We start from the raw sequence: 25,906 nt of genomic DNA, 5'->3' as shown, positions 1-25,906 counted from the left end.
GAATGTAAAAGTCTTATGTCAGTGAGAAAATATTCATCAAACGCCATGAAAACAAAAAAGGCATTCTGCAACAGTGCGTATGAGTTTTGAATGTCAGAATAGGGTACACTGGCTGCCAAGAAAACTCACGAAGTTTTTATCAGTGAGTTTTTTTGTTCACAGTTTTGCTTTACAGAATCAGAACTTCAAAGTTTACACAATTTCTTGTGTACATTTTAAAACTCACAGTTAGCGAATAGGACCTCTGTACTGATGCAATAGTATTCATCATTGTAGTCATCAGGCATATGCTTTAAAATATATGTCAGCAACTACAGTTCCAAACAAATTTTTCGGAGAATATATTTCTCATTTCGGAGTTCCGTAGAAATTTACTACGTTTACGTCAAAATTATTTTCAGAGTTAACTAAATTACTTGGTAGTTATCAAATAACAACATATACATATCACCCTCAGAGCAATGGTATTGTTGAGAGATTTCATAGACAACTAAAAGCTACTATTATGGTTAGGGATGGAATAAATACTTATTATACTGTAACGAATGTTAGCAGCACTAAGCGATGCTATCGTCTCTAAGCCGATGCTAAGCAGTGACATGAATTCACATCCATAGATCAGTCATTATGTATCTACATAAACGAAACAATAATTGCGTCTACACATATGTACCATGTACGTATACGAGCAGCGGAGAGTCAATGCACAAACACATGCATATATCTGAGATACTCCTATAAGTATGCAATGAGAAAAACTATAAAATTGTGCAATTGTAGTTACAGCTGAGAAGTTTGAGAGCTGCTGGACTAGTAGATTCTGGAAGCGCCTAGAAGATGCGAAGGTTGAAATCAAAGAGTATAAAAGGCGGCAATTGTAGAGGCGCTGGAATTCAGTTTGATTTGAGCTGTCAAGCAGTTTCGACTAAGACGCTATCTAGCGAGCAAGAGCAGTATTATTTTGAATAGTAGAGTTTCATTTGAGCTTTCAATCAGTTTGGTTATTAAGCAAGCTATTCGCTGCACAGTTTGAGTGTTATTGTGAAGTACTTTAATAAAGGCCATTTTGCATTATTACATATTGGAGTTATTTATTCAACAGTTTATCGCAGACAGTTACAAGCACAGACTTGAACATGATTTTGGCTGCAATATCAACATCGACAGTGTCATCTCAACTAGAAGAACAGAAAACGTATATGTCATCACAGATGGAATCCCAAGAGACAGGAATAACATCGAAGATTGAAGCACAGGAAACACAAATTTCTTCACAACTGGAAGAACAGAAGACGTATATGGTATCCCAACTGGAATCGCAGGAAACCCGTATAACATCACAATTGGAAGAACAGAAGACATATTTGGCATCTCAACTGGAAGCGCAAGAGGCACGTATATCTGAAATGTCGGCACAAATTTCGGAACAGGTATCATCGCAGCTCTTTGTGAAACTGGAAGAGCAGGATGCAAAAATTTTACAACTCGAGGACAAAATTGATGCCGAAATAGAAGCATTAAAAGGTCTTATGGAGCAGTTACAACTAAACTGCCCAGCTGTTTCAGCAAGCAATCCAAAGATAAAAACACCATCATTTGACGGTTCTGTTCCTTTTCAGGTGTTTAAGCTACAGTTTGAGAAGACCGCAGCAGTGAATCACTGGAATGCTGAAGATAAAGATGCAGCTCTGTTCGTGGCACTGAAAGGCCCTGCCGCGGAAATCTTACAGACTATTCCAGAGTACGAACGGAACAGCCATGAAGCATTGATGACCGCTGTTGAGAGACGTTATGGAAGCGAGCATAGAAAACAGGTGTTCCAAATTCAGTTGCAAAACCGTCACCAAAGAGCGAATGAGACTTTGCAGGAGTTTGCCTCGGATGTTGAAAGGTTGGCTCATCTCGCAAATGCGGACGCACCCGTGGAATACACCGAGAGGGTAAAAATCCAGAGTTTTATAAATGGCATACGGGACGTGGAAACGAAGCGAGCTACATACGCAAACCCAAAGCTGACATTTGCTGAAACGGTACCACATGCTTTGACTCAGGAAACGGCCTAACTATTGAGTAAACCAGCATACAAAGCTCATCGTGTGGAAGTGGAAAGACCAGACACAATTTTGGAGGCACTGAAAGGATCGCAAAAGCGGAGTGAAAAAGTTATCAAATGCGGGAAGTCCGGTCACATTGCACGTCATTGCGATCTTGGTCCTAATAGTTCTAACAATGGGGGTGGCTGTAAACGCAAAGCTGGAGGAAATGAGCAAGAGCGTGTCGGATGTAAAGAACGAAAACTTGCCCCGGCTATTGAATGTCCTGTGATATCTGTGTCGCAAATTGGAAGGAAATCAAGCAGTCTTACCGTCAGAGGGAATGTGGATGGCAAGGAGCGTGTACTGACTGTAGATACGGGCGCATCTCATTCCTTGATCCGATCTGACTTGGTCAACAGGAGAGTAAGACCGTTACCTGGAGCGAGGTTGCGTACGGTCACTGGCGAGTATAACCAAGTCCGGGGAGAAGTGATCTGTGATGTCTTAATTAGGAAGGTCATGGTTTTACACAAATTCGTTGTGGCGGAGATTGTTGATGAAGTTATATTGGGAGTGGATTTCTTGGTTGACCATGACATCAATATCGATATGCAGAGAAGGGTGATGCATTATGAGAACCAAGATGTGCCACTTAACTTCAGCTTGGAAAAAGTGTTCAGCAGTAAGCGAGTGCTGGTGGAGGAGATTCGACAGAGACCACGAAAGTCAAGGAAAGTAGATCGAGCAAAGGTTGATGGATCGAATGGGCCAAATAAAGCGAAATCAAAAGTACCTGCGAGAAAAACACTGGCATTGACAAACCCTAATGGACGCACTAAAACGACTGAAAGAATTTTCCAGAAAGAATGCAAGGGTGGTTTCAAGCCAGAGAGTACTACTGTTGTGAAACGTCAAGACGATACTGATGATGCAAAGTCAATTCGTCAAGATCAAGCTCTGCGAAGTAGTTCTTCATTGGCCAAGCAACAGAGTGCGAGGGAACGATCCAGGATAATGAGTAGTAAGATGAAATACAGGTACGACAAGGAAAATAATTTGGAAGGTTTCCGGGAGGGAGATCTGGTACTGCTATACAACCCTCACCGGCGGTAAGATGTTCCATCCAAATATCGGAGCAGTTGGGAAGGCCCGCACAGAGTTGTGAAGACGATCAGTGATGTCATCTACCGCATACAAGCAATTGGGAAATCACGAAATAGAAGAGTGGTACATTTGGCGATGCTAGCAGCGTATAGATCGAGAGATTTGTCTGATCGGGACGATCAAACTTAGGTGGAGGGCAGTGTAACGAATGTTAGCAGCACTAAGCGATGCTATCGTCCCTAAGCCGATGCTAAGCAGTGACGTGAATTCACATCCATAGATCAATCATTATGTATCTACATAAACGAAACAATAATTGCGTCTACACATATGTACCATGTACGTATACGAGCAGCGGAGAGTCAATGCACAAACACATGCATATATCTGAGATACTCCTATAAGTATGCAATGAGAAAAACTATAAAATTGTGCAATTGTAGTTACAGCTTAGAAGTTTGAGAGCTGCTGGCCTAGTAGATTCTGGAAGCGCCTAGAAGATGCGGCAATTGTAGAGGCGCTGGAATTCAGTTTGATTTGAGCTGTCAAGAAGTTTCGACTAATACGCTATCTAGCGAGCAAGAGCAGTATTATTTTGAATAGTAGAGTTTCATTTGAGCTATCAATCAGTTTGGTTATTAAGCAAGCTATTCGCTGCACAGTTTGAGTGTTATTGTGAAGTACTTTAATAAAGGCCATTTTGCATTATTACATATTGGAGTTATTTATTCAACAGTTTAGTGATTCGAACTTAGCAGAGGATTGCAAATAAGAGGATTTGCAAGTAAATTCGTTACAATACTTATTGGCATATTACCATCTGTAATTGTTCCATGTTGTTGTTGTTGTTTTAGCAATGCTTGCCCCACCTAATAGCCGCGACCGATCACAAATTGTCATCAATATCTTCTAACGGGAGTCTAAGGAAACTTGCCGTTTCAACAGGGGTGGACCATAAGGAAAGGGGTGTTAGAGGCGTTGGTTCCACATTACAATTAAAGAGATGGTTCGTGTCATGTGGGGACACATTGCAAGCGGGGCATACATTTTGTATGTCGGGGTTGATTCTGGATAGGTAAGAGTTTAACTTGTTACAGTATCCAGAACGAAGTTGAGCAAGAGTGACACGCGTTTCCCTGGGGAGTATGCGTTCCTCTTCCGCGAGTTTTGGATACTTTTCTTTAAGTACTGGATTCACCAGGCAATTCCCGGCATAAAGGTCCGACGCCTGTTTATGGAGTTCACCAAGGACCTGCTTGTGTTTTTTCACTTGTTGTTGTTGTTGTAGCAATGCTCGCCCCACCCAATAGGCGCGACCGATCACAAATTGTCATCAATATCCTCTAACGGGAGTCCAAGGAAACTTGCCGTTTCAACAGGGGTGGACCATAAGGAAAGGGGTGTTAGAGGCGTTGGTTCCACATTACAATTAAAGAGATGGTTGGTGTCATGTGGGGACACATTGCAAGCGGGGCATACATTTTGTATGTCTGGGTTGATTCTGGATAGGTAAGAGTTTAACCTGTTACAGTATCCAGAACGAAGTTGAGCAAGAGTGACACGCGTTTCCCTGGGGAGTATGCGTTCCTCTTCTGCGAGTTCTGGATATTTTTCTTCAAGTACTGGATTCGCCGGGCAATTCCCGACATAAAGGTCCGACGCCTGTCTATGGAGTTCACCAAGAACCTGCTTGTGTTTTTCCGCTTCATACGGCTGGGTTCTCAGGTGCCGTATTTCCTCAAAATGCTTACGGAGATGACTCCTTAGGCCCCTAGGCGGTGCTGGTTCGTCAATCAGATGTCTGTTGGGATGCCCAGGTTTCTGGGTATTCAACAGAAACTGTTTAGTCAGCATCTCATTTCTCTCCCTGATGGGGAGTATTCTCGCCTCATTATGCAGATGGTGTTCTGGGGACATAAAAAGACAGCCCGTGGCGATTCTGAGAGCAGTATTTTGGCAGGCCTGTAGTTTCTTCCTGTGGGTGGTTTTTAGGCTTGGCGACCATATGGGTGACGCGTAGCACGTAATCGGCTGGCTAATTGCTTTGTATGTGGTCAAGAGCGTTTCTTTATCTTTTCCCCAGGTACTGCCAGCAAGGGATTTGAGGATTTTATTACGGCTCTGAATTCTTGGAACAATTGCGGTTGCGTGCGCACCAAAATGTAGATCCTGATCAAACGTCACACCCAAGATTTTGGGGTGTAGGACAGTCGGTAGCGTAGTGCCATCGACGTGGATGTTCAATATGGTCGACATTTGGGGCGTCCATGTTGTAAATAAGGTCGCGGAAGATTTAGTCGGTGACAATGCCAGGTTTCGCGAGGCGAAAAAACTGGAGAGATCAGGGAGATAGCCGTTTATTTTATTGCATAGCTCATCGATCTTTGGGCCTGGGCCTGTGGCCATTATTGTGCAGTCATCGGCATAGGAAACGATTGTGACTCCTTCCGGTGGTGAAGGTAGCTTAGATATGTAGAAATTAAACAAAAGCGGGGATAGGACACCACCCTGTGGCACCCCTTGTTTAATTCTCCTTTGTTTTGATGTTTCGTTTCTGAATTGCACCGATGCCTGCCGACCACCCAGATAATTTGCGGTCCACCTTTTAAGACATGGGGGAAGGGTGGACCCTTCCAGGTTTTGCAGTAACGAGCCATGGTTGACCGTATCAAAAGCTTTTGATAGGTCTAACGCTACGAGTACTGTTCTATGGTGGGGATATTGATTCAAACCGCAATTTATCTGGGTGCCAATGACATTTAGCGCGGAGGTAGTGCTATGGAGTTTTCTGAAGCCATGCTGATGAGGGGCTAGCTGCAAATGTGCTTGGAAATAAGGGAGCAAAATGGCTTCAAGCGTCTTTGCCACTGGCGATAGGAGAGATATCGGACGATATGACTCACCTACGTTAGCTGGTTTCCCAGGCTTTAGTAGCGGGACCACCTTGGCCATTTTCCATTTCTCGGGTATGACAAAGGTGGAAAGAGACAGGTTGAAGACATGCGCTAAGTATTTGAAACCCTCTTTCCCTAGGTTTTTAAGCATCGGCATGGCTATGCCGTCTGGGCCCACTGCTTTGGATGGTTTAGCGCGACCAATGGCGTCCTCAACCTCTCTAGCGGTGATGGTAATTGGTGACGCGCTGAGTTTGTGTTTATGTGCGTGTCTATTGGCTCTCCGTCTATCTTTGTCGACCGTAGGATGCATTATATATTGTCGGCAGAAAGCGCTCGCGCATTTTTTCGCATCCGACAGCACCTTATCGCCAAAGGCGATGGAAACTTTGTCTTTGTGCTTAGTCGGATTCGATAGGGACTTTACGGTGGACCAAAGTTTACCTACACCGGTAGAGAGGTTACAACCTCTTAGGTGCTTTTCCCATTTCGCCCGCTTGTGTTCGTCCACAAGCAATCTGATGCGTTGGTTTATATCCCTTATTTGGGGGTCGCCTGGATCAAGCTGTCTTATAAGGTCGCGTTCCCTCGCTAAGCTCGCGGCCTCCGCCGGGAAGTGGGGCCGGATTTCGGGAATTCTCCCGGCGGGAATGAAATGTGCCGAGGCGGATTCAATGACCTTACGGAAGGCACGCTCCCCTTGGCGGGCATCAGTCGGGATAAGGAGGGCAGCAAAGCTGCTGTCTGTTGCAGATTTATATTCTTCCCACTTTCCTTTTTTGAAGTTTATGAAAGTGCGTTTTTCGGTGACGATGAAGTCGGCAGTACGCTCGAACGAAATAAGTATGGGCAGGTGGTCGGATGCCAATGTTACCATCGGCTGCCAGTTGACGCAGTTTACGAGTTCTGCGCTCACGATTGAGATATCTGGCGAGCTATGACAGCTTCCTACCATACGTGAGGGGGCGTCTCCGTTTATTGTGCAGAACGTCGTTTCGTCTATTTGATCCGCCAACATCTCACCCCTACTGTCCGCCCGCAAGTTTGAATGCCATAGGTCGTGATGGGCATTGAAATCGCCTAAGATAATGCGATTGTTGCCAGTGAGTAAGGCCTCGATATTAGGGCGGTATCCACTGGGGCAACAGGTGACAGGAGGGATGTAGATGTTGATGATTTCTAGATTTGCATCGCCTGACCGGACAGATAGGCCTTGACGTTCTAAGACATTGTCACTGCGGTCGATGCCAGGATCAAATATATGATATTGCACAGAGTGGTGTATAATAAACGCGAGGCCGCCTCCATTTCCGCTCTCGCGGTCTTTCCTGTGGACATTATAACCAGAGCAGGTCTGCAATGCAGATCTTGCTGTGAGTTTAGTCTCTTGAAGCGCAGCAATGCGGATGTTGTGCCGCTTCATGAAATCGACTATCTCCGTAATCTTCCCAGTTAGTCCATTACAGTTGAACTGCAGAATTCTGAAGTGCATGAGGGGTGACGCCGCCACTCTAGGGGTAAGTGAGGGGTGACTACGCCTAGGTTGTGGAAGGCCAGGACGCAATTGCTGTTGTGGCCTTGGGACTGGGCGCCCTTGGGCAAGCATTGGGGTACCCGGATGATTTGGGTTTGCGACCTGGCAACATGGCGCGATGAAACCCGTCGGGGGGTTGCTGTCGCGGAGACCAGAACATCTAGGAAAGTGGCACCACCCAAGGCAGGAGCTGCATTGAGCGGATGTCGCAAACCTATATATTCTGTGCTGGCAGACGGTGCAAACGGAGGCAGGGACTAAGAGTCTGTTTCCCTGACCTGCACGATTGCTGCCAGAAAAGAGGGGGGGAGAAGAAGACGGGGGCAGGGGCTGATGCTCAGCATTGCTACCAGCTCTACTACGAAGGTAGTAGTCATGAGTGGTATCAGCTGTTTGAGTTGTTGGCGCCGTGGGGCGCGAGCAGCAGCGGGTACTTGTTGTGGCTTGCTGAGCAGCGAAGCTGCTGGAAGGTAGTGGGGATACGCTTAGGCGTAGACTACGGGACGCCCTTGGGCGTGAGCAGCAAGGAGCCACAAAAGATTTATAAAAGTTACGTGGACGTCGGGTTTTGGGATCAAGCCCAGAACAACCTGTCCGATGCAACCATCCCTTGCACGAGACACACTGAACAGAGTATGACCGTCCTAAAAAGATTCTTTTCTGGCAAATGCAGCAAAACCATTTCTCATGACAGGGGTCAGGAGACGGACCCGGATTGGGTTCGATACCTTCCCGGAGTAAGAGAATATGTAGCAGTCCTGCTGCAAGGAGCTGCTGGGAGGATGACAATTTGTGGGACGGACGAAACAAATTAAATGGGGTCACACTGAAATGACAGTCCTTGGTCGGGAAAAATCCCGAGTCGCTCCGGTACATAGAACCGACTGCCTTAGGAAGCGCTCACTTCATACGGCTGGGTTCTCAGGTGCCGTATTTCCTCAAAATGCTTACGGAGATGACTCCTTAAGCCCCTAGGCGGTACTGGTTCATCAATCAGATGTCTGTTGGGATGCTCAGGTTTCTGGGTATTCAACAGGAACTGTTTGGTCAGCATCTCATTTCTCTCCCTGATGGGGAGTATTCTCGCCTCATTATGCAGATGGTGTTCTGGGGACATAAGAAGACAGCCCGTAGCGATTCTGAGAGCAGTATTTTGGCAGGCCTGTAGTTTCTTCCAGTGGGTAATTTTTAGGCTTGGCGACCATATGGGTGACGCGTAGCACGTAATCGGCTGGCTAATTGCTTTGTATGTAGTCATGAGCGTTTCTTTATCTTTTCCCCAGGTACTGCCAGCGAGGGATTTGAGGATTTTGTTTCGGCTCTGAATTCTCGGAACAATTGCGGCTGCGTGCTCATCAAAATCTAGATCCTGATCAAACGTCACACCCAAGATTTTGGGGTGTAGGACAGTCGGTAGCGTAGTGCCATCGACGTGGATGTTCAAAATGGTCGACATTTGGGACGTCCATGTTGTAAATAAGGTCGCGGAAGATTTAGTCGGTGATAATGCCAGGTTTCGCGAGGCGAAAAAACTGGAGAGATCAGGGAGGTAGCCGTTTATTTTATTGCATAGCGCATCGATCTTTGGGCCTGGGCCTGTGGCCATTATTGTGCAGTCATCGGCGTAGGAAACGATTGTGACTCCTTCCGGTGGTGAAGGTAGCTTAGATATGTAGAAATTAAACAAAAGTGGGGATAGGACACCACCCTGTGGCACCCCTTGTTTAATTCTCCTTGGTTTTGATGTTTCGTTTCTAAATTGCACCGATACCTGCCGACCACCCAGATAATTTGCAGTCCCTCTTTTAAGACATGGGGGAAGACTAGACCCTTCCAGGTCTTGCAGTAACGAGCCATGGTTGACCGTATCAAAAGCTTTTTATAGGTCTAGCGCTACGAGTACTGTTCTATGGTGGGGGTATTGATTTAAACCGCAATTTATCTGGGTGCTAATGACATTTAGCGCGGTGGTAGTGCTATGGAGTTTTCTGAAGCCATGCTGATGAGGGGCTAGCTGCAAATTTGCTTGGAAATAAGGGAGCAAAATGGCTTCAAGCGGATGATACGACTCACCTATGTTAGCTGGTTTCCCAGGCTTTAGTAGCGGGACCATCTTGGCCATTTTCCATTTCTCGGGTATGACAAAGGTGGAAAGAGACAGGTTGAATACATGCGCTAAATATTTGAAACCCTCTTTCCCTAGGCTTTTAAGCATCGGCATGGCTATGCCGTCTGGGCCCACTGCTTTGGATGGTTTAGCACGACCAATGGCGTCCTCAACCTCTTTAGTGGTGATGGTGATTGGCGACGCGCTGAATTTGTGTTATTATGCGTGTCTATTGGCTCTCCCTCTATCTTTGTAGGATGCATTATGTATTGTCGGCAGAAAGCGTTCGCGCATTTTTTCCCATCCGACAGCACTTTGTCGCCAAAGGCGATGGAAACTTTGTCTTTGTGCTTAGTCGGATTCGATAGGGACTTTACGGTGGACCAAAGTTTACCCACACCGGTAGAGAGGTTACAACCTCTTAGGTGCTCCTCCCATTTCGCCCGCTTGTGTTCATCCACAAGCAATCTGATGCGTTGGTTTATATCCCTTATTTGGGGGTCGCCTGGATCAAGCTGTCTTATAAGGTCACGTTCTCTCGCTAAGTGGAGCCGGGAAGTCGGGCCGGATTTCGGGAATTCTCCCGGCGAGAATGAAAAGTGCCGAGGCGGATTCAGTGACCTTACGGAAGGCACGCTCCCCTTGGCGGGCATCAGTCGGGATAGGGAGGGCAGCAAAGCGGTTGTCTGTAAAGAATTTATATTCTTCCCACTTTCCTTTTTTGAAGTTTATGAAAGTGCGTTTTTCAGTGACGATGAAGTCGGCGGTACGCTCGAGCGAAATAAGTATGGGCAGGTGGTCGGATGCCAATGTTACAATCGGCTGCCAGTTGACGCAGTTTACGAGTTCTGCGCTCACGATTGAGATATCTGGCGAGCTGTGACAGCTTCCTACCATACGTGTGGGGGCGTCTCCGTTTATTGTGCAGAACTTCGTTTCTTCTATTTGATCCGCCAACATCTCACCCCTACTGTCCGCCCGCAAGTTTGAATGCCATAGATCATGATGGGCATTGAAATCGCCTAAGATAATGCGATTGTTGCCAGTGAGTAAGGCTCTGATATTAGGGCGGTATCCACTGGGGCAACAGGTGGCAGGAGGGATGTAGATGTTGATGATTTCTAGGTTTGCATCGCCTGACCGGACAGATAGGCCTTGACATTCGAAGACATTGTCCCTCCGGTCGATGCCAGGATCAAATATATAATATTGCACAGAGTGGTGTATGATAAACGCCAGGCCGCCTCCATTTCCGCTCTCGCGGTCTTTCCTGTGGACATTATACCCAGAGCAGGTCTGCAATGTAGATCTTGCTGTGAGTTTAGCTCTTGAATCGCAGCAATGCGGATGTTGTGCCGCTTCATGAAATCGACTATCTCCGTAATCTTCCCAGTTAGTCCATTACAGTTGAACTGCAGAATTCTGAAGTGCATAAGGGGAGACGCCACCACTCTGGGGGTAAGTGGCGGGTGACTACGCCTGGGTTGTGGAAGGCCAGGACGCGATTGCTGTTGTGGCCCTGGGACTGGGCGTCCTTGGGCAAGCATTGGGGTACCCGGATGATTTGGGTTTGCGACCTGGCAACATGGCGCGATGAAACCCGTCGGGGGGTTGCCGTCGCGGAGACCAGAACATCTAGGAAAGTGGCACCACCCAAGGCAGGAGCTGCATGGGGCGGATGTCGCAAACCTATATATTCTGTGCTCGCAGACGGTGCAAACGGAGGTTGGGACTAAGAGTCTGTTTCCCTGACCTGCACGATTGCTGCCGGAAAAGAGGGGGGGGGGGGGGGGGAGAAGACGGGGGCAGGGGCTGATGCTCAGCATTGCTACCAACTCTACTACGAAGGTAGTAGTTATGAGTGGTATCAGCTGTTTGAGTTGTTGGCGCCGTGGGGCGCGAGCAACAGCGGGTACTTGTTGTGGCTTGCTGAGCAGCGGGGCTGCTGGAAATTAGTGGGGGGCGCTTAGGCGTAGACTACGGGACGCCCTTGGGCGTGAACAGCAAGGAGCCACAAAAGATTTATAAAAGTTACGTGGACGTCGGGTTTTGGGATCAAGCCCAGAACAATCTGTCCGACCAACCTGCCCCATGCAGCTCCTGCCTTGGGTGGTGCCACTTTCCTAGATGTTCTGGTCTCCGCGACGGCAACCCCCCGACGGGTTTCATCGCGCCATGTTGCCAGGTCGCAAACCCAAATCATCCGGGTACCCCAATGCTTGCCCAAGGACGCCCAGTCCCAAGGCTACAACAACAATTGCGTCCTGGCCTTCCACAACCCAGGCGTAGTCACCCGTCACTTACCCCCAGAATGGCGACGTCTCCCGTTATGCACCTCAGAATTCTGCAGTTAAACTGTAATGGACTAACTGGGCAGATTACGGAGATAGTCGATTTCATGAAGCGGCACAACATCCGCATTGCTGCGATACAAGAGACTAAACTCACAGCAGGATCTGCATTGCAGACCTGCTCTGGGTATAATGTCCACAGGAAAGACCGCGAGAGCGGAAATGGAGGCGGTCTCGCGTTTATCATACACCACTCTGTGCAATATTATATATTTGATCCTGGCATCGACCGCAGGGACAATGTCTTAGAACGTCAAGGCCTATCTGTCCGGTCAGGCGATGCAAACCTAGAAATCATCAACATCTACATCCCTCCTGCCACCTGTTGCCCCAGTGGATACCGCCCTAATATCAGGGCCTTACTCACTGGCAAAAATCGCATTATCTTAGGCGATTTCAATGCCCATCATGATCTATGGCATTCAAACTTGCGGGCAGACAGTAGGGGTGAGATGTTGGCGATCAAATAGAAGAAACGACGTTCTGCACAATAAACGGAGACGCCCCCACGCGTATGGTAGGAAGCTGTCACAGCTCGCCAGATATCTCAATCGTGAGCGCAGAACTCGTAAACTGCGTCAACTGGCAGCCGATAGTAACATTGGCATCCGACCACCTGCCCATACTTATTTCGCTTGAGCGTACCGCCGACTTCATCGTCACTGAAAAACGCACTTTCATAAACTTCAAAAAAGGAAAGTGGGAAGAATATAAATCCTTCACAGACAGCCGCTTTGCTGCCCTCCCTATCCCGACTGATGCCCGCCAAGGGGAGCGTGCCTTCCGTAAGGTCATTAAATCCGCCTCGGCACATTTCATTCCCGCCGGGAGAATTCCCGAAATCCAGCCCCACTTCCCGGCGGAGGCCGCAAACTTAGCGAGAGAACGTGACCTTATAAGACAGCTTGATCCAGGCGACCCCCAAATAAGGGATATAAACCAACGCATCAGATTGCTTGTGGATGAACACAAGCGGGCGAAATGGGAGGAGCACCTAAGAGGTTGTAACCTCTCTACCGGTGTGGGTAAACTTTGGTCCACCGTAAAGTCCCTATCGAATCCGACTAAGCACAAAGACAAAGTGTCCATCGCCTTTGGCGACAAAGTGCTGTTGGACGCGAAAAAATGCTCGAGCGCTTTCTGCCGACAATATATAATGCATCCTACGGTCGACAAAGATAGACGGAGAGCCAATAGACGCGCACATAAACACAAATTCAGCGCGTCACCAATCACCATCACCGCTAAAGAGGTTGAGGACGCCATTGGTCGTCCTAAACCATCCAAAGCAGTGGGCCCAGACGGCATAGCCATGCCGATGCTTAAAAGCCTAGGGAAAGAGGGTTTCAACTATTTAGCGCATGTCTTCAACCTGTCTCTTTCCACCTTTGTCATACCTGAGAAATGGAAAATGGCCAAGGTGGTCCCGCTACTACAGCCTGGGAAACCAGCTAATATAGGTGAGTCGTATCGTCCGATATCTCTCCTATCACCAGTGGCAAAGACGCTTGAAGCCATTTTGCTCCCTTATTTCCAAGCAAATTTGCAGCTAGCCCCTCATCAGCATGGCTTCAGAAAACTCCATAGCACTACCACCGCGCTAAATGCCATTAGCACCCAGATAAATTGCGGTTTAAATCAATACCCCCACCATAGAACAGTACTCGTAGCGCTAGACCTATCAAAAGCTTTTGATACGGTCAACCATGGCTCGTTACTGCAAGACCTGGAAGGGTCTACCCTTCCGCCATGTCTTAAAAGGTGGACCGCAAATTATCTGAGTGGTCGGCAGGCATCGGTGCAATTTAGAAACGAAACATCAAACCCAAGGAGAATTAAACAAGGGGTGCCACAGGGTGGTGTCCTATCCCCACTTTTGTTTAATTTCTACATATCTAAGCTACCTTCACCACCGGAAGGAGTCACAATCGTTTCCTACGCCGATGACTGCACAATAATGGCCACAGGCCCAGGCCCAAAGATCGATGCGCTATGCAATAAAATAAACGGCTACCTCCCTGATCTCTCCAGTTTTTCCGCCTCGCGAAACCTGTCATTATCACCGACTAAATCATCCGCGACCTTATTTACAACATGGACGTCCCAAATGTCGACCATTTTGAACATCCACGTGATGGCACTACGCTACCGACTGTCCTACACCCCAAAATCTTGGGTGTGACGTTTGATCAGGATCTACATTTTGGTGAGCACGCAGCCGCAATTGTTCCGAGAATTCAGAGCCGTAACAAAATCCTCAAATCCCTCGCTGGCAGTACTTGGGGAAAAGATAAAGAAACGCTCATGACTACATACAAAGCAATTAGCCAGCCGATTACGTGCTACGCGTCACCCATATGGTCGCCAAGCCTAAAAATCACCCACTGGAAGAAACTACAGGCCTGCCAAAATACTGCTCTCAGAATCGCCACCGGCTGTCTTCTTTTGTCCCCAGAACACCATCTGCATAATGAGGCGAGAATTCTCCCCATCAGGGAGAGAAATGAGATGCTGACCAAACAGTTCCTGTTGAATACCTAGAAACCTGAGCATCCCAACAGACATCTGATTGATGAACCAGTGCCGCCTAGGGGCTTAAGGAGTCATCTCCGTAAGCATTTTGAGGAAATACGGCACCTGAGAATCCAGCCGTATGAAGTGAAAAAACACAAGCAGGTCCTTGGTGAACTCCATAAACAGGCGTCGGACCTTTATGCCAGGAACTGCCCGGTGAATCCAGTACTTAACCAAAATTATCCAAAACTCGCGGAAGAGGAACGCATACTCCCCAGGGAAACGCGTGTCACTCTTGCTCAACTTCGTTCTGGAGACTGTAACAGGTTAAACTCCTACCTATCCAGAATCAACCCCGACATACAAAATGTATGCCCCGCTTGCAATGTGTCCCCACATGACACCAACCATCTCTTCAATTGTAATGTGGAACCAACGCCTCTAACACCCTTTTCCTTATGGTCCACCCCTGTTGAAACGGCAAGTTTCCTTGGACTCCCGTTAGAGGATATTGATGACAATTTGTGATCGGTCGGGGCTATTAGGTGGGGCGAGCATTGCTACAACAACAACACCAAGAATTCACATAAAAAGAGAGTTACGTTCAATTTGTTTAATGTTTATATACTTTGAAATTTCATTAGTTTATTCAATAATTTTATTTTCATTATTTTGATTTCATTCAGGTTGAAAATTTTAAAAATATTGTATACGCATACATTTAGGCGTATTATTGAATTTAATAAAAAGTTTTTATACATTTATAAATACGTGGTATTAATCTCCACAAACACTTTCTATAACTTACCTAAACTTATTTATGTACATGGACATACATTCATGTTTCTGGTGCAAATAAATTAATAAAAAAAAAAGAATAATCGTTAATAAATAAAAGACAAATGTAAATAACTAAAAGGGCGAATATAACTAAAATTACTATATTAAAGTAAAATAAATAAAAAAAATTAAAAAAAATTAATACTAAATAAATAAAAAAATTTATATATATATATGTGCGTAATTATATGTAAATATATACGTTTTCATAATAAATCTGCTTACTCCAAACTGGAAAAAGAAGCGGTAAAGATGAGTTTGATGGTGAATGAGGACAAAACGAAGTACCTGCTGTCATCGAGCAAAGAGTCAGCGCATATGCGCCTTGGCAACCACGCTACTGTTGGCAGCCATAATTTCGAAATAGTAAAAGACTTCGCTTATTTGGGAACCAGCATCAACACTAGCAACAACATCAGCACTGAAATCCAACGAAGAATCAATATTGCCTATAAATGCTACTTTGGACTAGGTAGGCAATTGAAAAGTAAAGTCCTCTCTCGGCGAACGAAAATCATATTCTACAAGTCACTTATCGTACCCGTCCTGCTATATGGGGCAGAAGCATGGACCATGACAACAGCAGATGAAGCGGCTTTGGGAGTGTTCGAGAGAAAAGTTCTTCGAAAGTTTTATGGACCTCTACGCGTTGGCGATGGCGAATACCGAAGAAGATTTAATGATGAGCTGTACGAGCTATACGCAGACATTAACATAGTCCAGCGAATTAAAACGCAGCGGCTGCGCTGGCTAGGCCATGTTATGCGAATGAAAGATGATGCTCCGGCCAAGAAAGTGTTTCTGTCGGAACCCGCCTATGGAAGCAGAGGTAGAGGGCGGCCTCCACTCCGTTGGAAGGACCAGGTGGAAAACGATTTAAACTCCCTTGGTGTGACCAATTGGCGTCGGTTGGCGGAGCGAAGGAGCGACTGGCGCGCCTTGTTGGACGGCCATTACCGTTTAGATGTATGATAAACAAAAACAATATTCAAGTTTTGAATTAGTAAGCAGAGAGCGAGTGAGAGAACAATTGAAAAGTCAAAAACAATTAACTAGTATACATATATATATGCAAAAGAGAAACTGGACGAAAACAAAGGATATGTAAAAGAAACAAACAACAGTAGAATTTTAAGAAAGAAGAAGCAATATAATTTTAAATTGAAGCAGGTGAAAAACGAATTGGCACATGCAGAGAAGTGAAAAATAAAATAAAAGAGAAATAACGATTGATGAAAAGAATTTGAATGAAGAGACGACAAAATATATTTGACTCAAATAGACCGTTGGCGAATATGGAGAACCTAGAAGCACTCAAACAAAGAACCGCTGAGTTGGAGCAAGTTTTGCAACAACAACATGAAGCTCTGGCGATGCAGCAGCAACAAAATCAACAACTGCAGAAACCAAATTAACTACAGCAGCAAATAGCAACAAACATGTTTTTGCTCTTAAGTCCAAAAGACGTTTTAAGCCAGTTTCGGTACAAATGCTGGCGCTTTTTTCAGGTCAGCAGAAAAAACGTTTGAGCTTTGCGAGGGAAACATTCAATTAAAAGAATTCGGGCTTAAAATATTAAAAAAGTTATAGGAGATGATGGGAAAACCATACAAGAGCTAGGAGAGAACGCTGGTTGGGAGGAAATTAAAAGCAGTATTTTTGACCTCGTCACACTTATGGCGAAATATTTAATTTTTGTAGAATGGTTAAGGTGTCTACCTTACGAGAACTTTTTTCAAGAAGGCAAAGTTCGATTTAAATGAACTATATGATTTTGATGGTATACAGTCTTCTCTGTATTCTCCTGACAGCGCAAATAGAGATTTGGTAGATATTTTGTTAGAGAAAAAAGATGGTCCGATTCGAGCATATATTGAAACAAATAGTACATTAAATGACACAATTTTAAGATACCCTAATCTAAAACTAAACAAAAAAATAAATGTAAGGCGCGATAACCTCCGAAGAAATTTTAGGCCGAGCTTCTCTTCCAATTTGCTTCTTGCTCCTTTTTAATTTTTCCTACAAATTAGCGGGACGGGACCTACTTCTTTTATGCCGACTCCGAACGGCATCCGCAAAGCAGATGAGTTTTTCCCTGAGAGCTTTTCATGGCAGAAATACACTCGGAGTGCTTAGAAAAATTTTCTTCTAATTGAGAAACTTTATTTCTAAAATTTTGATGTTGCTTTGCCCGGGGCGTGAACCCAGGATCTTCGGTATGGTAGGCGGAGCACGCGACCATCACACCACGGTGGCTGCCATTGATGATTTAAGACGTATAGATTTTAGACATAGAAAGCAAACAAACATATTTAAACCAAATGATAGTAACTACAAAATAAATGCTCAAACTAGCACTAGTAATAATAATAAGATACGAGCAGGACCCGTGCGCATCTTGCGTAACCAAGTCTCTTATCAAATATCAACAGAAATCAGCTGTTCTATCAATCAATTAAAACCCACAGCTTGCGCTGCCATCTGGCGTATGGTAGCAACTGCCGGTAATGCAGTGCAAATATTCACAATAGTGCCATAGTAGAAATAGATTTCTTTGTGTGCTCACAATCGTTTATTTTTAACAAATTATTTTAATAAAATCTAGCTAAACAAAATCACTACGACCAAAATTGCCCAAAGCTCGCTGATAGCTCGAATCTCCATCTTTGCAACCAAAACTTTATTTATAGATTTGGATTCCAAATAAAAGGGACCCGTACATAAAAACAGCAATTGCCATCACCCCACAGAGGTTGAAGCAGCCATCCGTAAGGCCAGGCCCTCCAAGTCGATAGGTCCCGACGGAATAGCCATGCCAATGCTTAAACACCTTGGCGATGAGGGAATAAAATACCTAACATATGTTTTCAACCTGTCACTGGAATCCTTCGTCATTCCCGAAAAATGGAAAATGGCAAGGATAACACCGCTACTAAAGCCTGGAAAACCTGCCAACGAAGGCGAGTCTTATCGACCGATATCACTCCTTTCACCAGTAGCTAAGACATTGCAAACCGTTTTGCTCCCTCATTTCACGGCAAATCTACGCCTAGCCACGCACCAACATGGCTTCCGTAAAATGCACAGCACCATCATCGCGCTCAATGCCATTAAAACTCAGATTAATTACGAATTAAATCAGCAAAAACCCCATCATAGGACGGTGCTCGTGGCACTTGACCTTTCAAGGGCTTTTCACACAGTCAACCACGGCACGCTACTCAAAGACATAGAAGGCTCATACCTTCCCGCTTGTCTAAAAAGATGGACCGCTACATACCTGAGTGGTCGGCAGGCGTCGGTTGACTTTAGGAACGAAATTTCTAAACCTAGAAAAATTAAACAGGCACAGGGTAGTGTCCTATCCCCGCTTCTGTTTAATTTTTACATATCAAAACTTCCCCACCAGAAGGAGTCACAATCATTTCCTATGCTGGCGACTGCACGATTATGGCTACAGGACCTGGCCCTTCAGTTGATGAATTAATTTCCAAAATAAACAGCTATCTCCCCGATATTTCCGGTTTCTTCACCTCGCAAAACTTGGCATTATCACCGACAAAATCCACGACCACCCTGTTTACGACGTGGAAGGAACAGATGTCGCAAATATTGGACGTACGTGTCGATGGTGTCACACTACCGACTGTCAGTCATCCAAAGATCTTAAGGGTAACATTCGATAATACTCTAACCTTCAAGGCTCATGCCACCAAGATTGTTTCTAAAGTACAAAGTCGCAACAAAATCCTCAAGTCGCTTGCCGGCAGCACACGGGGAAAAGATAAGGAAACGTAGCTACCCACGTACAAAGCAATTGGCCGCCGCTCATGAGCTACGCGTCACCATTCTGGTCACCTGGTCTTAAAAATACACACTGGAAAAGGTTACAGACCTTTCAAAATTCTGCAATCAGAACTACCACCGGATGTCTCCTTATGACTCCCGAACACTATCTACATAGTGAGGACAAAGAGCTCAATATTAAAGAGCACAATTAAATGCTGAACAAACAGTTCGTGCTTAATTGTCACATACCAGGACATCCTAGCAAACAACTGCTTGATTTAGTACCGCCTCCACGGGGATTAAGGGAATATCTCCTAAAGCACTATGACGAGATCCGGCACCTGCCAACTCTGCCGTTTGATCCAGGAAAGCATAAGCAGGCCCTTAAGTAAATCCACTCATAATCGGTAAACGCCTTTGTCAGGACGCGCCCGGTGAACCCCGTTATTAATATGCAATATCCCATCCTTGCAGAAGAAAGCACACTACCAAGGCAAACGCCCTCTTCTTCTTCTGGATACTGTAACAGGCTAAACTCTTACTTGTCCAGAATTAACCCCGACATACCTAATGTATATCCTGGATGTGATGTGCCCCCACATGACAGCAGTCATCTTTTTAATTGTAATGTGGAACCTACGCCTCTAGCACCCATCTCTATGGTCCGCCCCTGTTGAAACAGCCAGTTTCTTTGGACTCCCGTTAGAGGATTTTGATGACAATTTGTGAGTGTTCGCTCCCATTGAATGGGGCGAAGCACTGTTAATACAACAACAACAACAACAACAACATGAAATACCATCTGTTGTTCTAAGGCCTTGCGCTCAATTTCTTTGTCAACCCCTTACCTGCTTTTTTAATGCTTCTTTGAGGCAAGGGATATTCCCTAAGATGTGGAAGGAGTTATTTATAATACCACTTTATAAAAGTGGGAATAAATCTTGTGTCACAAACTATAGAGGGATAGCCAAGGTTTGTGCTATTTCAAAACTATTTGAACCAATTGTGACAAAGCAACTGGCTTTTACAGTATATTCAGCAGTGGACCTGTCACTACTTGGCTTTTGCAAGGGTTAGTCCACTGTGTCCAATTTGCTGGAGTTCACAACCCTTGTATCCAACAACTTTGGGACGAACTGCGAAGTTGATGTCATTTACATAAAGGAAATCTTTTAAATCCCATCAGTACTTGATAGGCGATTATATAATTAAGCAAGTCACAATCTTTACTGATCTTGGCGGTGTAATGGACCCTAAGCTGGACTTCAAATTACATATCGAATCGTGTGTGAATAGTAGGGCTAGAGGGACTCGTATCTTTCGTAAAAAGGTGGTCAAAGGAATTCAATGACCCCTATGTCACTAAAACTCTTTTTTTTATCGTTAGTAAGACCTATATTGGAATATGCTTCCATTATCTGGAACCCGCAGATTCACAGCGAAAAATTGGAATCGGTCCAAAAGCAATTTTTGATTTTTGCTTTAAATAATTTGCCCTGGGATCAAGGAATCTACCGCCCTACTGCAGCCAGTTAAAGCTTTTACAGCTGCCTACACTACAGAGCCGTAGGGATTTGCTTGGTGTTTTATTCATGGTAAAACTATTAAGAGGGGGGATAAACAGTCCATTTCTTGGCGAGGTTATGTTTAATGTTCCTTTTAGGCCCTCTAGGTATTTCCAACCGCTATATTTAATTACATGTAGATCGAATATTCAAATGCATGAACCTCTTCGTTGTCTGTGTCAAGATTTCAATAATCACTGCAACAATATTGATACTTGTGACACACTTTACAGTATAAAAAAATATATACTCACTGCCTTTAACTCATAACTGTTTCAAAATTACCTTAAATAGTTCAAAGTTCTATCCAAAATGAAAAAAAGAACATGCAGATCGAACTTTGAAATGGACGAACCTCTTTGTTGTCTGTGTACTGATTTCAATAAGCGCTGCAGAAACATTGATACGTGTGACTCACTCCACGTAATAAAAAAATATATCTACTTACTACTTTAAATACGCAATGATTAGGGTGGGTGGCTTGCAATCACGTCCTTTCCAACCTCCCACACATCGTAGCCCTACTTACTGTGTGTTAAATATACATCAGCTGCTCGAAATCACGTCCATTCCGACAGCATTAATAATCAATTCCCGTTGCTCGGCATTGCAGTCCATCCCGACAACTGATTTAATATTATATATACATATTTTATAATACAAACTTTGTTTACTTTATATGCTCCTGTAATTTATCTGTAATCCGTAACTGTGTTTTGTCTGAATAATTGTTAAATTTGTAGACTAATAATAAATAAATGACTTTATTTTGGGATTGAAGGGGTTGATAGGCGCAGTTCATAACTTCCGCAACCCAATTGTCAACCTCACCTACGCGGGGCGAATCGTGTTACAAATACACATATTTAGAAGGCGAGTCTCTGGCGACCACAAGCTTCTCATGGAACTAAGAAGTGTAGGATGGATGGTATAGAAGGTTCAATGCAGTCATATTAAATCTTTCCCGAGGTGGTTGAGCTAGCACCTTAATGGTTATTGCAAAGGACTATCAACATCGGTAAAATTCCAAAAAGGTTCGGGGGTGTCCTTATCGCTTCAAAAATTTGGCTTTATTACAGACAAACTAAACTGTATATTTTCACTCACATAAAAATTAACGCCACCCGTATGCCTGCTACGGGAATCGCAACGAATGCATTTGGATGACGGGATATCCAACTCTGTATCCATGATAAGAACCGTGGTGCATGTTTCTGTGTACAACAAGATACTTCGCTTCCTTTTATTGGCGGATAGTTTTTGTTGATAAACAGGATATGCTTTATCCATTGAGTTGTGGCTTTCATCTGTTCCTGTTTGCTTCTACACAGTTTATGCACTTATTTATTTTTTCCTTATTGCATTATCCTCAAACATACAAAATTTTGAATTGTTGATTATAGCACTTCAGCGTAAAATCTGGAGGGGCCAAATCCGTTTTAAACTGATAGTTTCTTAAGCCAAGTTTCGCAGAATGATGCCTTTCCGCACTGGCAATTTTAAAAAAGAACAAAACAAGTAAAGGTGCCTAAGTTCGAGTGTACTCAGCGTGAGCTTCAATTGTACATTTCATTTCAGATAAATTACTTTTCTACATAACACGTGGCACCGCCCGTTTAAAAAAGAATGTCTCCCCATTTCCTCTTACAATAAAACTTGATAAGTGAAATATCATTGATTCAAAACTATTTTTTGCTAAGTTATAGTTTATTATTCTAGTCTACGACCATTTTAAACTTGTTTAATATATAAAGTTGGCGTGGTCTTTAACCGATCCCGTCCATTTTTACTAGAAATATTTTATGCTATAAGGAAAATATGTGTACACAATTTCATTACGATATGTTAATTTTTGTTCGAGTTATGGCTTCCGAAACATAGAAAATTCCTTAGTCATAAAAGGGGCGGTCCCACACCCATTTTCAAAAATTTTAGTGTTTTCCAATTTAATGTTATAATTCAATTTAGATAGTAAAATTCTATTGATACAAAGCTCTTTTTTTTGCTAAGATATAGCTTATTATTTTCGTCTGCGACCCTTTTAAAAATCTTTTATATAAAAGTGGGCGTGGTCTTTAGCCGATCTCGTCTATTTTTTCTAGAAATATTTCCTGCTATAAAGAAAATATGTTACCCAATTTTGTTACGATATGTAAATTTTTCTTCGAGTTATGGCTCCCGAAACAAAGAAAATTGCTTAGTCATAAAAGGGGCGGTGCCACGCCCATTTTTTAAGATTTGAAGTTTTTCCTAATTATTGTTATAAATCCACTTGGGAAATGAAATACCATTGATATAAAGCTCTTTTTTGCAAAGATATAGCTTATTTTATACGTCCACGACCCTTTTTAAAATCTTTTATATAAAAGTGGGCGTGGTCCTTAACCCATTTCGTTAATTTATAATAAACGAATGTCGAATTTTGTTACGATAGGTTTAACGACTTTTGATTTATGATTAATAATATGTGTAAAATAGATTTTATCACAAGTGTTTCAAATTTTTATCAAGAGTTTCAATATCAGTCAAATTTCAACATTCTAGGTGTATTATTTATTAAATAATCAGGTTTTTTGTGTTTTCCTAAATGTTATATACATATATAAAAAATGGGCGTCGTTATCATCCGATTTCGCGCATTTTCAATACCAATCTATGCTCGTGTACCAAATTTGGTGAATATATCTCAATATTTACTCAAGTTAACGTGTTAACGGACAGACGGACGGACATGGCTCAATCAAATTTTTTTCTATACTGATGATTTTGATATATGGAAGTCTATATCTATCTCGATTCCTTTATACCTGTACAACATACCGGTATCCAATCAAAGTTAATATACTCTGTGCGCAAGCACGCTGAGTATAAAAATCAAGCCGCACCAATATATATAAACTATCTACATGCTCGTGAAGCGATCATAGTACACATATTACAATAAAAAAAAAAACAAGTTATTAAATACATGGCGTACTTCTACACTCTTTTGTAGTAAATCAAGTCGCAGAGCTATCGAACGAGATAAAATACGTATTTTGACACCTTTTGCGACAATTTTGAACGTGTGCTAGCAGTCGACCGCTGTTGTAGACTTTTACCGTAAATTCAGATATACAAAGGAATCTTAACAATTATACTATTTCAGCCCTGGTTGTGATAACCGCAATGAGCGGGTATGCAATGGCGCCTGGTCCTTTTCAGTTATACCAATTTATGGCATGCTCCTTGGGTACTGGTCTTGTTTCCGCAGCTGCCAATGCTATAAACCAATATCACGAAGTTCCGTTTGATTCACAAATGTCAAGAACAAAGAATCGACTTTTAGTAAGAGGGCAACTAACGCCCCTGCATTCAGTAGAGTTTGCATTCGTTTCAGCAACTGCAGGCTTATGCTTACTTTATTTTGGAGTTAATGTGTTGACTGCAATTTTGGGTGCCACCAATCTCCTATTGTATACTTCAATATATACACCTTTAAAAAGAATGAGTATACTGAATACATGGATTGGCTCCTTAGTTGGAGCTATTCCTCCGTTGATTGGCTGGACTGGATGTAGTGGAAATCTTGATGAAGGAGCACTTATTCTAGCCGGAATGCTGTTCGCCTGGCAGTTTCCTCATTTTAATGCATTATCTTGGAACCTTCGACCGGATTATTCAAGAGCAGGTTATCGTATGATGGCTGTAACTAATCCTGTGTTATGTCGTCGTACAGCATTGCGGTATACTATTATTATTGCACTTCTATCTGCATCAGCCCCATTCTTCGATGTGACATCATCATGGTTTGTCCTGGAGTCCTTTCCATTCAATGCATACTTCTGTTTCCTGGGTAAGTAAGTTCAAGATAATACATACAGTGATACACCACCCTATGCCACTGGAAGCTTATAGGCTTAAGAAAAAATACTTATAATACAGATCAATTCTAAATATTCACACGGAATTTTGTTCTCTCGAATTTCCCGCGGAAAAATTACCTCAATTATTTTCTCCAAGCAAGAAGAATAAGTGAGGATGTCAGCTATTTTGTCATCTGACGAACATTACCCGTTGCCTTTTTTGTTTAAGAAAATTAAATTTTGCTCCTTGTGATGATATTAACCTAAATTGAAGAAAAATATACATAAATATTGCATAGTATTGTATTTCATATGGTTGTGGACGAAATTAATGATGCAGAAGATTCACAGCAACATCGACAGAGCACTAAGAAAGAAGAAGGTTGCGCGATAGTACAAATCCGTTGGAGTTGCCACACTTATTAGTATTAGAATATCCTTTGTTTTGTTTTTATTTTAAGAAATCATAAACTTTCCGGGATTTGCATAGCATCGCAAAAAATATTGGCGATACCCTTGTACGCTTTTGAAACTGAGTGCAGTTTTAAATTTCTTTGCTGAAGGTGGGTATCAAACGGGAATCGGAAAAAATGTGGACATTTCTCTAGCCCAGTTCACCTTCAGCGAAGTTCTGGAGGAAGTTGTTGAAACTTTTGAAAGTGAGCTGTGCGAAAGATGGATAAGTGCGTCAATGAGCAGCGCCCAAGGAGAGAACTTTTATTTATTCATTTATTTGTAGTCATACATGACGAAAATGCACTTACAGATTAATGACAAACATTTTAAATTGTTCGCTTATTATAAATAATATATGTAAAGTAAGAAATGAAAGTTACAAGATTACAGAATTACAATATTAATCAAAACTTACATGTAGTGATGCTACAAATTTGGGTTTACAGCTAAATAAATCAGAGAACAGGGAACCCAATGGGTGTTAAGTTTCCGTAAAGCATTGGTAGCATAAGTACTTCTAACTTGTTTCAAGAAAAAAAGTTCGTTATTCCTAGGACAACGCAGCGGGACATTAAAAAATATACCCTCAAGTAAAAGAGGACAATCTATTATACCATTTATAATGTCGATCACTTTAGTGAGGGAGGGAATAGTTCTTCTAGAGTTTAAGTATTTCAGATTGATTAATTTGCTTCTGGCATTATATGGCGGAAGTGGGTCTACAAAATTTAAAGAACGTAGAGCATAGTGCAAAAACATATTTTGAACACGTTCGCGTCGTTTGATGTGAGAGTCAAAATAAGTTCTCCAAATGAAGACCGCATATTCATGTTTGGAGCGAACAAGTGACGTGTATAAGAGCTTCAAA

General features: G+C 43.4%; 1 protein-coding gene across 5 annotated transcripts in view; it reads left to right on the top strand.

Annotated features, from left to right (window-relative positions):
- Positions 1 to 25,906, top strand: part of LOC137240175 (protoheme IX farnesyltransferase, mitochondrial-like) — a 367,290-nt gene that overhangs the window by 90,956 nt on the left and 250,428 nt on the right. For 4 of the 5 annotated variants that reach the window (XM_067766114.1, XM_067766111.1, XM_067766112.1 and 1 more), the window contains exon 3: positions 23,886 to 24,572. The exons of the other annotated variant lie outside the window; for it this stretch is intronic. In XM_067766114.1, the coding sequence (XP_067622215.1) occupies positions 23,886 to 24,572 (687 nt within the window). The remainder of the gene's footprint in view (positions 1 to 23,885; positions 24,573 to 25,906) is intronic. 5 annotated transcript variants of the gene reach the window in all.

This window comes from Eurosta solidaginis, chromosome 2 (genome assembly GCF_040869045.1).
Source record: "Eurosta solidaginis isolate ZX-2024a chromosome 2, ASM4086904v1, whole genome shotgun sequence".
NCBI lineage: Eukaryota > Metazoa > Arthropoda > Insecta > Diptera > Tephritidae > Eurosta > Eurosta solidaginis.
Note: the sequence above shows the minus strand (reverse complement) of the source record. Positions and strands in the feature narration are given on the sequence as shown.